General features: G+C 44.2%; 1 protein-coding gene and 1 non-coding gene across 2 annotated transcripts in view; one reads left to right on the forward strand and one right to left on the reverse strand.

Moving 5' to 3' along the window:
* Positions 1-8,111: 8,111 nt before the first annotated feature.
* TRNAD-GUC (transfer RNA aspartic acid (anticodon GUC)) lies at positions 8,112-8,183 on the forward strand. Its single transcript has one exon. It is a non-coding gene; the product is annotated as a tRNA-Asp (tRNA).
* Positions 8,184-10,914: 2,731 nt separating this feature from the next.
* Positions 10,915-14,962, reverse strand: part of SHLD1 (shieldin complex subunit 1) — a 29,888-nt gene continuing 25,840 nt past the window's right edge. The window contains exon 2 of the mRNA XM_056856870.1: positions 10,915-11,414. Within this exon, the coding sequence (XP_056712848.1) occupies positions 10,915-11,414 (500 nt within the window). The remainder of the gene's footprint in view (positions 11,415-14,962) is intronic.

Here is a 14,962-nt window from a genome sequence, read left to right on the forward strand (position 1 = left end):
ATGGACAGGAAGCAAGTAGGAAGGTCTTTTTTTGGAGAATGACAGAAACTCAAACTCCACAGCTGCTAAAAGGTATACCACCCTATTATTTCCTAAAAACAGAACATTCTCCAAGAAATTGGGGGTGGGGGTAGGGAGGATTTAGTTCCGTTCATTCTGTGCAATTGTCTGAACACTTACTACCTCCTGCAAGACAGACACATGCTTCTTAAGCATCATTTAAGTCTTAAGCTGATGTGCATGGTTCATAAATAGCCAAGTCAGATATTAAAAACACCTCCCTCTATGACTGATGGCTAATGTCCCCGGATGATGAACCAGATGATTCTGATTTAACAGCATTACAGCTTCTATCCCTGCTGTTTCTACCAGAGCCATGTGAGAGATCTCTATCAATTCCCCGCTCCCCAAGTTATCTTCTGTACTGCTCTATAAGAGAAGCCAATCATGTTAATGAAATTAGAAGCCCTGCTGTCGTGGTAACGCTGACAGGTACACTGAAGCACACTGAATCGTTACCAGGAACATCACTATGCTACAACATCTGCACCTATAATGTTTTTTTTTAACAAATACAGTGAAGATCTTCTATAAGCCTTTCACTTTGGAAATGTCTTTGTAGATAGAATTACGCATAGTAGGAACTATCTGGTGAGCTGGACTGACAGACAGAAAAGGTACCAAAGACGCTGCCTCAGAGGGTGGTGGAGTCCCCGTCTTTGGAGGTCTTTAAGCAGAGGTTGGATGGCCATCTGTCGGGAGCACTTTGATTGTGGGATCCTGCATGGCAGGGGGTTGGACTCGATGGCCCTTGTGGTCTCTTCCAACCTTGTGTGATTTTGTGGTCCTTCAGCTTATGGGGAAAGTTCTTGGAGGACAATCAGTGGGCGGCCAGGAGCAAGCCGAACCAAAGGGTGTTGACCTACTCCAGGGTCTTCTTGGCTTGGACTTGAACAGCAGTGATAACAAGGGGTAAAGCTTTTCTTCTTGCCTTAACCCACAACACTAAGTCTGGGCCCAAGACTGGGTGCTCAGCACAGACCTGAGAGGCAGCAGTGTAGAAGAAGGTCAAGTCCAACCTTGAAGAAGAAGAAGAAGAGTTGGTTTTTATATGCCGACTTTCTCTACCACTTAAGGAAGTATGAAACCGGTTTACAATCACCTTCCCTTCTCCTCCCCACAACAGACACCCTCTGAGGTAGGTGGGGCTGAGAGAGCTCTAAGAGCTGTGACTAGCCCAAGGTCACCTAGCTGGCTTCATGCGTAGGAGTGGGGAAACCAACCTAGTACACCAGATTAGCCTCCGCCGCTCATGTGGAGGAGTGGGGAATCAAACCCGGTTCTCCAGATTAGAGTCCACCACTCCAAACCACTGCTCTTAACCACTACACCACGCTGGCTCCTTGACCCCAAGAATCACTTGGGTTGGGTCACTCTTGGGCCATTTTAATTTTCCTGTCTGCCCCTGCAAAGAAGATGTCTTGCAAGTACCAAACAAAACAGACGTCCAGTGGCACCTTAAAGATTGACATTTATTTCAGCACGAGATTTTGTGAGTTGCAGCTCACTTCTTCAGATACTATAGAAATTATTTTTGGAGAATTTTTTTTTTTTACAGGGAAAATTACAGGAGCAAGGGGAAGAGAGGAGTCGAGCCAGAGAGAGGCTTGGTGTGAATCCTGTCATAAATCTTTCAAGGGTGATTCTCGGTGTAAGGGACTGAAACTGGTTGTTATACACAATGGATGAGGAGAGAGGTCAGCGGTTCAAGACGCTCTTAGGGTACAAAGAAATATTGAAGCAGGATCAAGGCATTTAAGAAAATGCCATCCATACAGTTTTATAGTATGATAAAATATATTAAGAATAGCCAATTAAAATTTGTAATAAGTGGGTCCTGTAGAGCTATTAGAAATTGTAGTGAGGAAATCCAAGCCTCTGTTTACGCCAGGATAACAGGGAGTGTTTAATTTCTTAATGAGTTCTAATTCAGCACTTTTGCATTGTATGTTCCCTTTGAAGTTTTGTTTTTGTTTTGTTTATAGAACTGTGTCTTTCTGCAACAATATCCGTGGAAATTAAAAAAGTTCCCCTACTGGTTTCTGAATGCTGTGATGTTTTATGTCAGATTTGAGTTCATTGATTCCCTCATGCATGAACCGACCCTTTTGAAATACCACCCTCTGGATTTACACTCAGGAAACAATTATTCTTAAAGCTGGAGACTTAAGGCTGGAAGTCTGGTCAGACCTGGAAAAATTACGATTCCTGGATATGTCTTTCAAAAAGGAATGGTAAGAAAACTATCACCATTTCCTTGAACTTCACCCTCTGTCTTACAGTTCCATTCTAAGCTTATCTACACCTTTCTAAGTCTGTTGAAGCCAATGGATTTATAAGGATGTCACTCGAATTGGGATTATATCCTTCATTACTTACAGCGAACATTCGCTGCTGTAGAGGTTCCCATTCTTGCAGAGCACTGCCACCTGCTATCAATGAACATATCAGACCAGCATTAAAAATAGCAAACAGCTAAGAACACACTGAATCAACTTGAAACAGTTTTTTTTTTTACAAAATTAACCCACACAATTGCCTACACATAACACAGGAAGGGAATACATTTACACAGTCTGCAAGTTGGCTGCTGCATGCTCAGTTTACTAACCATATGCCACGGCACAGTCATATACTCTGAAGTGTTGGAAAATGCAGAGCCACCAAGGGGGAGACAGCTGTTGCAATCCCTTTCATTAGAACATTCCTTATTTTAAAAAAACCAAATAGATCAGCACTCAGTTGCCTGGCAGAGTCTGTCTTTGCCTAACAACCATCAGGCAGTCTCTGCATGAATCAGTTCCACATTTCTAAAAGTGGATATAAGAACATAAGAAAAGCCATGCTGGATCAGACCAAGGTCCATCATGTCCAGCAGTCTGTTCACACAGTGGCCAACCAGATGCCTCTAGGAAGCCCACAAACAAGATGACTGCAGCAGTACCATCTTGTCTGTGTTCCACAGCATCTAATATAATAGGCATGTTCCTCTGATCCTGGAGAGAATAGGTATACATCACGACTAGTATCCATTTTGACTAGTAGCCATGTATAGTCCTCTCCTCCATGAACCTGTCCACTCCCTCTTAAAGCCTTCCAAGTTGGCAGCCATCACCACATCCTGGGGCAGGTGATCTAGGGGAGATTTTTAAATGACACACTATGACTTTATGGGATGAGGCTAAAGTTCCCAGTTTTCATCTTCCAGTTCCTTCTTTGCAAATCCAAACACAAAAATTGATACTTAAAAAGTTCTCCACTCCAAAGTAAGCTTTGGACCATCACAAATGATACATTCCCAGATTTGGGGACTCTGCCCATTAAGTAGACCTGTGCTGTTCCCCTGGATTTCGCGCTATCTGCTGCAAAATGGGGTGCCACCAGAAAAAAATAAAGATTAAGAAATGAGAGGAAGATGCACCCTCCAAAATTTGGTCACTCCTTAATCATACACCTGTAGACTTTGGGGACAGTTACCTGCAAGGACTCAATCAAGAAAGCCAAGGCCTTCAGTTTGTAAGACCTGGGCAAAGCTGTGAATGATAGAACGTTTTGGAGGACATTGATTCACAGGGTCACCATGAGTTGGAAGCAACTTGACAGCACCTCACACACACACACACACACACACACACACACACACACACACACACACACACACGTTTCCCTATGTGGGCAAATAGCACCACTAGGAGGCAGATTTACACTGGAGAATGGGCATGGGGCAGAGTTAAACTTCGCCCAGAACTGCAGTCCCGATCCAAATCAATCCCACCCACCCCCGCTCCTGTTTGGAGAAGAAAGAGCAGATTCGACCATGCCTCACCAATGTCTCATTTAGTTTGGGCACAGAAGCTTCAGACAGCAACAAGTGTACCTTTAGCAGAGGGCCACAGGAGAACATCCAAGGAATCTCCCTTTTGAGAGGGAATATGATAACCATCTTCAAGTACTTGAAGGGCTGTCATATAGAGGATGGTGCCAAGTTGTTTTCTGTTACCCCAGAAGGTCGGACCAGAACCAACAGGTTGAAATTTAATCAAAAGAGTTTCCATCTAGACATTAGGAAGAATTTTCTAACAGAGCAGTTTCTCAGTGGAACAGGCTTCCTCGGAAGGTGGTGGGCTCATCTTCCCTGGAGGTCTTCTAGCAGATGCTAGATGGACATCTGTCAGCAATGCCGATTCTATGACCTTAGGCAGATCATGAGAGGGAGGGCATCTTGGCCATCTTCTGGGCATGGAGTAGGGGGTCACTGGGGGTGTGGGGCAAGGTAGTTGTGAATATCCTGCATTGTGCAGGTGGTTGGACTATATAGCCTTGGTGGTCCCTTTCAACTCTATGATTCTATGATTCTTCTGTTTCCCGTTTGCAGCCCAGGTATTTTGATGCACAAAGTACTGCAGCCACAAAGTGGCTACAATCACTATCCAAATATCTGCATCTGTTCACATCAAATGCAGAAGCTAAGAGCGAGAGAGAAAACGAATGTATAATTTAGTGAATCTCAAAACTGAGTGGGCAGAAACCCTCCCTTAGGCAGACACAGACTTACAAGGTCCTCCAGGCAGAGAAAGATGTTCACTCGGCATAAATTGCAAGGAGGGGCTATTTTTGCAGGGAAGAGCATAAAACGTTTTTTAGAGGTTGCATGGTCCTGGTTTTCCTTTACAGCAGCCTCCTTGCATCTGGGTGGATAAGATCCAAAGCTCAGGCTAAGCAACACAAAGAATTATGGATCTGGGAAAGGGATCTGTAGCCCTTTCTGGGAAAATAATTGTGTCAGTGGTGGAAAAGTTTCCTTACCTGGATTGTTTTTCAAGGCTCGGATCTAGATAGGGAACAGGGTCTGAGGGCCAGATGACAAGTTACAAGGAGATCCATGATCCAGTTTTCTCATGTGTTTTTGAACCTTAAAAAGCATGCCGGGGAAGGATAATTTGGATGGGGGTCATGGTGCCAGGGGAGATTTTCTTTAATCCTTCCCCACATTTTCTTGATAGCAATCAGCTGCCTGTTCCCAACAGCTATTAGCCTGATAAGGGAAAAAGACAGGCACTCCTGTTGCACCTCTTTTCTTTTCCCCTTCCTGCTGGAGTTAATAGCAACTTGGGAGAAGGGGGTTTGCACCAATTAAATGGAAATGGTTTTTAAAACTCTGCTCTCTGATCCAAATAATAAGGACTTGCAAATACTTCTTTAGAACACTTCATCAGACCACATCAGGAACGTCTGGCTTAATGACTGTCCGGCTTTCTTCATGCAACACATAGTCAAATTGTGGAACTCTCTGCCCCAGGCTGTGGTGATGGCTACCAATTTGGAAGGCTTTAAGAGGGGAGTGGACATGTTCATGGAGGAGAGGGGTATTCATGGCTATTAGTTAAAAATGGATACTAGTCATGATGCATACCTATTCTCTCCAGGATCAGAAGAGCATGCCGAATATATTAGGTGTTGAGGAATACAGGCAGGATGGTGCTGCTGCAGTTGTCTTGTTTGGGGGGCTTCCTAGAGGCACCTTGTTGGCCACTGTGTGAAGACTGCTGGACTTGATGGGCCTTGGTCTGATCCAGCATGGCTTTTCTTATGTTCTTATGATTTGATCCTGAGGTGTTCAGAATGAGAAATCAGATACTCAGCAGGCTAGCCACTGAAAATCTCAACAGCTGGTGTTCTTCTAAGCACAAATGCCAAAATCTCATTCTGCCTGAGAAATCTGCGCCCCCTTCCACCACCCTCAAGAGTCTGGTAGTAACTGGTAGAAGAGAAGAATCGCTGTACAGAATCAAACCTTCATTATTCCTATTTTCAAAAAGATCTTTGAAAAGTGGTGTGAATCTAATGTTTCTTTCTTCCTCCAACAAATGGCTCTTCTTTCAACAAAAGAGTATTTTAAGTTAGAGGAAGGCTTCAAACTTTGCTCAATGGAGCAGTAGTCTAGGGGTAAGATCCACCCCAATTTGCGGCAGGATGGTTTGGGGAATGTGTCAAAGGCAGGAAATTAAATGCTAGGTTTTATGGGAATCTATGAAGATGCTCTGTGGTGATGGAGAGAACAATGATGAAGACGAGAGAGGTGTACATCTGCTGCCGTAAGAATTGTTTTAATGATCTCAAAATGAGAATGATCGGGAAGAATGCCTAGCTATGTTCACCTTGATATCAAAGACCTTCCTGGTGTAGCTGCGTTAATGGCAAATGCCTGAGGAGTACAAATGACTTTCTGCTGGGTCATCCAGTCCATTAGGCGATAACGAGGGAAATGCTGCTGAATCATTATCCACATCTCTCTATTCATCACAGCAAGCCAGATTCATAATCAGTAACTGGCAGATTCACATTTATGTAAAAAATATGTTTAAAGCACCTTATTCTAAAAGATATTCTTTTTTTTCCTCGTTGAATACAGAAAAAATGTAAACAATAACAGAGATGGAGCATTAATGAACCAACCAAGCACTGTTGTTGTAGAGGTATGAGTGGAAGCATCTAAGCAAGGAAGTATTTATATTAAATATAGAATAATAAATATTAAATATTTATACGCTGCTTTTTCCCATGGCTCAAGGCAGCTTACAAGTCCCAGTTTAAGACCAACAAAACACAATTAAACCCCAAATAACTCCCCCCTCCCTCAGTAAAAATGCCTTGTGGCTTAACACCCCATTAAAAGCTCTTGCAAACAAAATGGCATTGCAGGACCTCCTAAAGTGTTCTAGAGATGGTGCCCCGTTACTTCCTCAAGATTGTTCTACAAGATGGCAGCTGCAAGTAGAAAAGCTGTGTTGTCTAGTCAATGCCAGGCAGGCTACCTTAAGCAAGGGAGGAGCCAGTAGGCGGAAACCTGAGGATTGTCGTTGGGGACATGTGGGAAGAGATGATCATTTCGACACATGGGTCCTAGATCAGGAAGGGCTGTAAAGGTTCTAGTCTGCACCTTGAAGTGAACTTGTAGACCAATTGCCAGATAATGTAGCTAATTTAAAACCAGTGAGATATGTTCCTATCAGCTAGCCCCCAATGATAATCGGGGTGCCGCAGCTGCAGTTTCCAGGTTGTCCCCATGCCCACCCCAACATAGAATGCATTACAGAAACGGCGTATTGAACACTGATACTGTTGTCAGAAATCTGGCGGCAGATCATCTCCTCCACCCACCCCCAATGAGTCAAATGCTTTTGGCACGAAGCAAGCCAGCAAGCAGAACTGGTCAATAATTCTGCCGTTGAAATCAATGGCAAAATGAACCACTTTATTGGGGTGATCTGCATACTATCGTGTCCGAAGAGGACACTGGGGCATTCTTCCTTTGTCTATGATACAGTACAAAAGGATCAGAGGACCCAAAGACCACATGCAGGGTCCACCAGTCTTTTATCAATGGCCCACACAGACTTCCATTCCCACTCACAGGTTGCTTGTTCCAATTAAAGGAAAGAACATTCCACTAGAGTACTCTACTGCTAAAGTAGAAGAATTTAGAAGATCTTGGCTCTCCTTTGACAATGCTGTTAAACTGCAAAGAATTCAAAAGAATCTAGGTAGTTGAAAGCTAGACTGGGAATTCTGAACTGGGTTTGTTTCCCCACTCCTACATATGAAGCCAGCTGGGTGACCTTAAGCGAGTCACACTCTCTCAGCCCCACCTACCCCACAGGGTGTGTTGTGGGGAGGGGGAGGGAAGGTGATTGTAAACTGGTTTGATTCTCCCGTAAGTGGCAGAAAAAGTCAGCATATAAAAACCAACTCTTCCGCTGCCCTTGCTCAGCTTTGAAGCTCCCAGGTTGACCTGGGGAAATCACTCTCTCTCAACAAAACATACCTTACACAATTGTTCCAACGATCACACATCAGTCGAAGCGCTTTGGAGAAAAGGCAGGACTACAACAGGGAGGACTACGACAGGGGAGGGCTGTGGCTCAGTGGAAGATCCTCTGCTTGGTGTGCAGAAGGTTCAGGTTCAAACCCCGGCATCTCCAGTTAAAAGGACCAGACAGTGCTGTGAAAAAGCTCTGCCTGAGACCTTGGAGAGTTTTTTTTTTTCCGGAGGAGCTGTGGCTCAGTGATAGAGCATCTGCTTGTCATGCAGAGGATCCCAGGTTCAATCCCTGGCATTTCCAGTTAAAGGGATCAGGCAAGTAGGTGATGTGAAAGACCTCTATCTGAGACCCTAGAGAGCTGCTGCCGGTCTGAGTAGACAACACTGACTTTGATGGACCAAGGGTCTGATTCAGTATAAGGCAGCTTCATGTGTTCAAGCAGTCAAGCTCTGCACCACCCAACAGCTTAATGTCTGTAAGATATATCACTCACGACAAAATAAGAGCGTTAAGTCAAAAACCTGAAGATCCAATCTTGCCTTCCGATTACTGTCAGTCACTGCAAACCCCTTGGAAATTATCCAAGCAGCAAATACACCCCCCCATCTCCTACAATATAATTTACTCTTATTGAGACTGGGAGAAAAAACCTCTAGCTTTCTCATGCAGAAGTGATAATTTAAAAATAAAACCAATTCAATGCTCACAAGTTCTATAAAAAGCTAGGAATATTAATGTATCTGTTGAACAAGCAGAAGCCAAAAGCAACACTGGTGTGAATTGTGTAGCTGAATTAGATCTGCTGCAGATTTGGCTGTTGGAATATTTTAAGAAGGGAGCTGTTTTTTAAACTCTTGTTCCCAGACTCTTTCACTGCTGTTTGAACAGCTAAGCATGCACTCTTCAGATTTGATTAAGGTCTTGTGCTATTAAAGCACACACACACACACACACATTCATAGTCAAGTTCCCCCGGGGGTGCGTGTGTTAAATTCTGCAATCCATCAATGTGTTTATCTAGTTGCGATGCAAATTATGCAAAGAACGCAAAGGGAATGGGGACATAAACCCCCAATTTATATCCTGCCAACTGAGGCATGTCCAGAGCAGCAACTGTCAATATAGCAAATTCTCAGCCTGACCTACCTTACAGGGTGGGGAAGAATGTGAGAAAATAGAGGGGGGAGGAAGAAGAGTTGTTTTTTATATGCCGTCTTTCTCTACCACTTAAAGGAGACTCAAACCGGCTTACAATCACCTTCCCTTCACCTCCCCACAACAGACACCCTGTGAGGTGGGTGGGGCTGAGAGAGCTCTAACAGAGCTGTGACTAGCCCTATATTGGAAACATGCGGAAGATTATTGTATTGCGAGGAGTTCAGGTTGACATGTCTCATTTCCCCATATTCCCTCTGTAAAGAATGGTGATCTATTAAGCATAGTTTGTTTTCTTTCTTCCTTACGAAACGGGAGCCCTGTGTACCAGGTGTAATCTTAGATTGGTTAGGCTTCTAAATTGTTTACCATTACGTTAGCTCAAGAGTTAGGTGATATGCATGATCAGGAATGAAGGGTTGTGAGAAGGGTGCACTAAATCAACCTATTAAGGTATCTGGCCTGAGTGATAAAAAACCCAAGGTCGAAAACCTGGGAGAGCTTCAACACAGCTCAACACTGACTGACGACCAGGGGTCTCTCTCGCTGCTGTACCCAGAGCTCCTAGCAGCTGAAGGGGAGATAAGCTCTTGTAAGGTATAAATACTATTTTGTGTGCCTGCTGAATGCTTTGTTTTGTAAATAAAGCATTGCTTTTCCTTCACCTGCCTATTTATTGCCTCCAAATCCAAAAGAACCCCTGCCTTGGCAGAACAAGCCCAAGGCCACACAGCTGGCTTCGTGTGTAGGAGTGGGGAAACAAATCCAGTTCATTAGATTAGCCTCCGCTGCTCATGTGGAGGAGTGAGGAATCAAACCCGGTTCTCCAGATCAGACTCCACCACTCCAAACCACCGTGGTGTAGTGCTTAAGAGCGGTGGTTTGGAGCGGTGGAGTCTGATCTGGAGAACCAGGTTTGATTCCCCCCTCCTCCACATGAGCAGCAGAGGCTAATCTGGTGAACTAGATTTGTTTCCCCACTCCTACACACGAAGCCAGCTGGGTGACCTTGGGCGAGTCACAGCTCTCTCAGCCGCACCTACCTCACAGGGTGTCTGTTGTGGGGAGGGGAAGGGAAGGCGATTGTAAGCCGGTTTGATTCTGCCTTAAGTGGTAGAGAACGTCAGCATATAAAAACCAACTCTTCTTCTTCTTAACCACTACACCATGCTGGCTGTACACCACACTGGAATGGAAGCTTGATCAGCTGACAGAGCTTATGCCTGGATCCATCATCACACAGTCCCCTGTCCCCCCATGAGGGGTCTGCGGGCAGCTTTGCAAAATAGTTACAAAATTCGACTAGCCTTGGGCATTTGCTAATTTGCATTCAAATTAGGTGGGTCTGATAGAAAGCCAACAGGTCACTGTAAGGATGATGTCATAACAGCCACAGCAATGAATGGCCCGAACAATCTCTTTGAAGATTGCCCAGTCTCTTTGGAGACTCAAAAGCAGATCCAGTGGGGTGTAGTGGTCAGAGAGTCTGGTTTGGATCTGGGACACCCGGGTTCGAACCCCCATTCTGCCATGGAAGCTTGCTGGGTGACTTTAAGCCAGTCACACACTCTCAGCATAGCCTACCTTGCAGGGCTGGTTGAGAGCATAAAATGGAGAAGGCGAGAATGTTGTAAGCCACCATAGGTTGCCATTGGGGGGGGGGAAGTGGGGTATACATGAAGTAATTTAAGAAGTAATTTTTAAGAAGTTTCTTCTGTGGACTACATTCTGGTGAACGGATGCTCTGGTGGAATACTTGTCCTTGTGTGTACGATCTAACAGTCCCTTCCCTATTAAAAAAAAACCATTTTCAGCGGATGGTCATGAAAACCACACAAAAACGGTGCTTAGAAACCGACCGACGTCAAGGCCACGTTCATTTTGTTACATCCTGTTTTAAGAGAAACTGAAGGACGTCATCGGAAAGTCCAGGGATTTTTTTCCCTTCTTCCAAACTAGCATTACTTTCAGTAGCGGCAGAAAAGCAGGTGCCCCTTGAACGTTGAGGAAAGACCTTGTTACCATCTTGGTTCAAAACCATCTGGGCTACCTGGAGACTCCGCAGGGCATATTCTGTTCCTTCTCTGTCGGCCAGATCTGCGATTTTGGCAGATATGCGTTGTGAAGCTGACTCAAGTGCCAGGCTGCCATGAAATCGCATTTTTGGACAGCAGGCACCATAAAAAGTATCTAAAGATGTTTTAATGGTGGGTTCTCCTTCATCCTTTTGCTCAGGTGTCCAAGATGAGGGATGCTCGCTGGCTTGGAAGGACTCTGAAGTAATACAATTATTGGATTTTGTCTTTTCACAGGAATTGGGCCACAAATTTCTGTTGGCTCCGGTGGGGTGTTCTTCAAAAATTGCACTGTCGGGATCTGCCAGGAAAACACAAAATTGAAAACCCTGTTACTAATTCAGAATCAAATACTGTCAATAAAAAAGCCCCAGGTAGTAGGTGATGTGAAAGACCTCAACCTGATATCTTGGAGAGCTGCTGCCAGTCTTAGACAATACTGACCTTGACAGACCCATGGACTGATTCAGTATAATGCTAAAATTACAAATATATAAATTTTAATAAGGTGCAAAGTCAAATTAAAAACATAAGGCCTCTAGCACAGGCAAGATTTTCACATCCAATATATGCAAACTTAAATACCTGTGATGTACAATCTTACATTGACCAAAGTAGGATCCAGAAAGGACCAAACGCGTTTCAGCCTGAGAATGCCTTCCTCAGTGGTCAGTCATAGAGTGATAATCTAGCACACATCCTAATAATATAACTGTGTCATAATAAACAGTAAAAAATGTATAAAAGCCCTTCTAGTATAATGAAGCTCCCTGTAAGTTTATTTAATCTTATATACTAGAACATGACTTTCATGACTCACCTTCTGTTACATGCCGGGCTCTTGAGGATGTATATACATCAAGCAGTGTATAGGGCATCAGTTATTGACCTGTATAATCTCTCTCTCTTTCTCCCATTATGGTTGCTTGTCAAAGACTTGAAATCACATAATTTTATCAACAAAACAGCTCCAAAATAAAATGTTGATGTGAATCTCCTAGGATTATTTGTATAGCTTGAATGCTTTCTGCTGAAAAGACACAAATTTCTTTGGAGAAATTTGAGGCTAACTGTGCAATAATGACCATAGTTACACCCTTCTAAACTTACTTACTACAATAAACTCAGAAGGGTATAATTCCACTTAGGATTGCACTGTCAAATGTGTTTGTCTCTTCTTGTTACTTTTTTGAAGCAGCATATAGTCAGCTTAATAAAGCTTGATAAGAACAAGACTTTCCAAGTTAGAGATTCGAGTTTTCAATACAAAATAAAGAGTGCACATGTTTGCACTACCTGATTACATACATAATTACCAAGCTTGATTGATGGCTTAGTTTGTCCATGTGTACATAAAACACATTGTGTGCATTAACAGGTATGGTATGCAAGAGACCTGAGCAGAAAATGGATTTTCTGCTTCACTAAAGCTTTTCCTGCTGTGAAAGGAAGGACAATTCTGACCTCTGCCAATAGCCAAAGGATCAAGGGCCAGTGGGCGATTGCACCCCCTTCTCCCCCCCAACAAAAAAACACCACTGCAAAGGCTAGAAAGTGCCCACGGCGGCACCCTTCCACCAGCATGAAGAAACTACACGCATTGCATTTGAATTCATTCATTTATTTATATTCCGCTTTTCTCCACAGGTGGGTCTCAAATCAGCTTAGAACATCCTCCTCCCCTCCTCTGTTTTTTCACATTCATCCCCACCCTGTAAGGTAGGTCAGGCTGAGAGTTTGCTACAGGCCCAAGGTCACTCAGTGAGCTTCCATGATAGGAGTGGGGATTCAGACCTAGGTCTCCCACGATCCTAGTCCAACACATTATCCATTACCCCCCACCAGCTCTCAGAGCTTAGTTGGGTGCAAATTTTCCCAGTCTTCATCTTTCTTTCTTTTCTTAATGAAAAGCAATCATGGGAGGCTAGAAGCTTGAGCAGTGCACCAGCAGGAAAGTAGAACTCTTTCCTCTGGGCTTTTCTCTAAAAACAATGGTGCTCTCAGCTGCTTTGTTCCCTGCAGGATCAAGGGTATCCCATATTCACCCTCCTTTCCTTTCCCACAGGTGGAAAAGCAGATTCAGGAAGGGAGGAGGGTGTTTCCAAGGGGCCAACTGGCAGAAAGGGGAAGGGTCAAGCAGGGCTGCTCCCCAACCATCTTCCATTCCCAATCGCAACCTCCAAGGCTGCTCTTCAGCTGCAGGAAACTGGAGGAAATATGCAGTCGACTGAAGGCGACGAGTTGGTTTTTATACCCTGCTTTTCTCTACCTTTAAGGAGTCTCAAAGCGGCCTACAATCTCCTTCCCTTCCTCTCCCCACAACAGACACCTTGTGAGGTACATGGGGCTGAGAGAGTTCAGAGAGAACTATGACTAGCCCAAGGTCATCCAGCAGGCTTCATGTGGCGGTGCGGGGAAACAAACCTGGTTCACCAGATTAGAGTCTGCCGCTCATGTGGAGGAGTGGGGAATCCAACCCATTTCTCCAGATTAGAGTTAACTGTTCTTAACCATTACACCACGCTGGCTCTCAATTACATGATCCTGCCGCGCTCCATTCCCTGCAGCTTATTTTTCTGAAAGAGCAGCACAAAGAGCAATTTGCAATTCCCTGTTACTATATATAGCCTTTCTCAAACGGCCACATTGTCATGAGTCTCTGTGTGTTTGCTAGCAACTAAAAGTACATGCCGCAAATAAGCCAGTTACTTTATTCAGGTGTGACAGCAATGAATTTTATTTTAAGACCAAGAATAGCCTTGTGTTGGGGGAGGAGGGGGAGCAAAATAACAGGGCTATATTTTGTCTGTATTACCACTATTGCAGTTCAAATCAAGAAATCGATGCTGGTTCTGTCTAGCCAGCGCAACATCATGGTACAGAATGTTAACAGAACCAGAAATATCTCAACTGTTATGAATCTGGCACAAATGTTACCGGGGAGGGACCCTGCCTCCAAATGGGAAGGTAGCCCTGGTTTGTTCAACTATCTCTGATTAGTCTAGCAAATGTAAACAATAAATCCCAGTTTGTGGGTAAACCCTGGTTTGGCTGGTTCTGGCCTTAATCCCCTCTCCCAGCAGGAAGAAGAAGAGTTGTTTTTTATATGCTGACTTTCTCTACCACTTAAGGCAGAATCAAACCGGCTTACAATCACCTTCCCTTCCCCTCCCCACAACAGACACCCTGTGAGGTAGGTGGGGCTGAGAGAGCATGACTAGCCCAAGTTCACTCAGCTGGCTTCGTGTGTAGGAGTGGGGAAACAAACCCAGTTCATCAGATTAGCCTCCGCAGCTCATGTGGAGGAGTGGGGAATCAAACCTGGTTCTCCAGATCAGACTCCACCGCTCCAAACCACTGCTCTTAACCACTACACCACGCTGGCTCCTGCCTATACTGCTCATGGTGGCTGTGTAGTGGTGAGGGGAAGTACTACTGAACAGACTGTGGTTTGTGAACCTAGATATCACAACAAATCATGATTAGTACAACTGATGGCTAACAGTATAAATTCTAGTTTGACATTTCACTGTGCTGCAAAACCCCAGTGTGTTGGACCAATTGCACTCAGATGTCACAATTTAGTCGGGTTTGAGTAAACCTGGGTTTTCATGATGTCAGAATGAGGACTTTACGCACTTTTGATTTTAAGCGAGTGAATGCAGCCATGAAGATATGGTTCTGATAGTCAACACACACATTCACTAAGTAAAATGGGAGGTACTGTTCATGCTCCTAGCTATAAATTTTCATTTTTAAAAAGAGCAACAGGGACTCCTCCAGTGTGTCTCTGCATGAGTCACTATTCTAAGGGTGTCTAACTTAGAAACCCTCCCAGAGCAGAGAGAA

This window comes from Euleptes europaea, chromosome 10 (genome assembly GCF_029931775.1).
Source record: "Euleptes europaea isolate rEulEur1 chromosome 10, rEulEur1.hap1, whole genome shotgun sequence".
NCBI lineage: Eukaryota > Metazoa > Chordata > Lepidosauria > Squamata > Sphaerodactylidae > Euleptes > Euleptes europaea.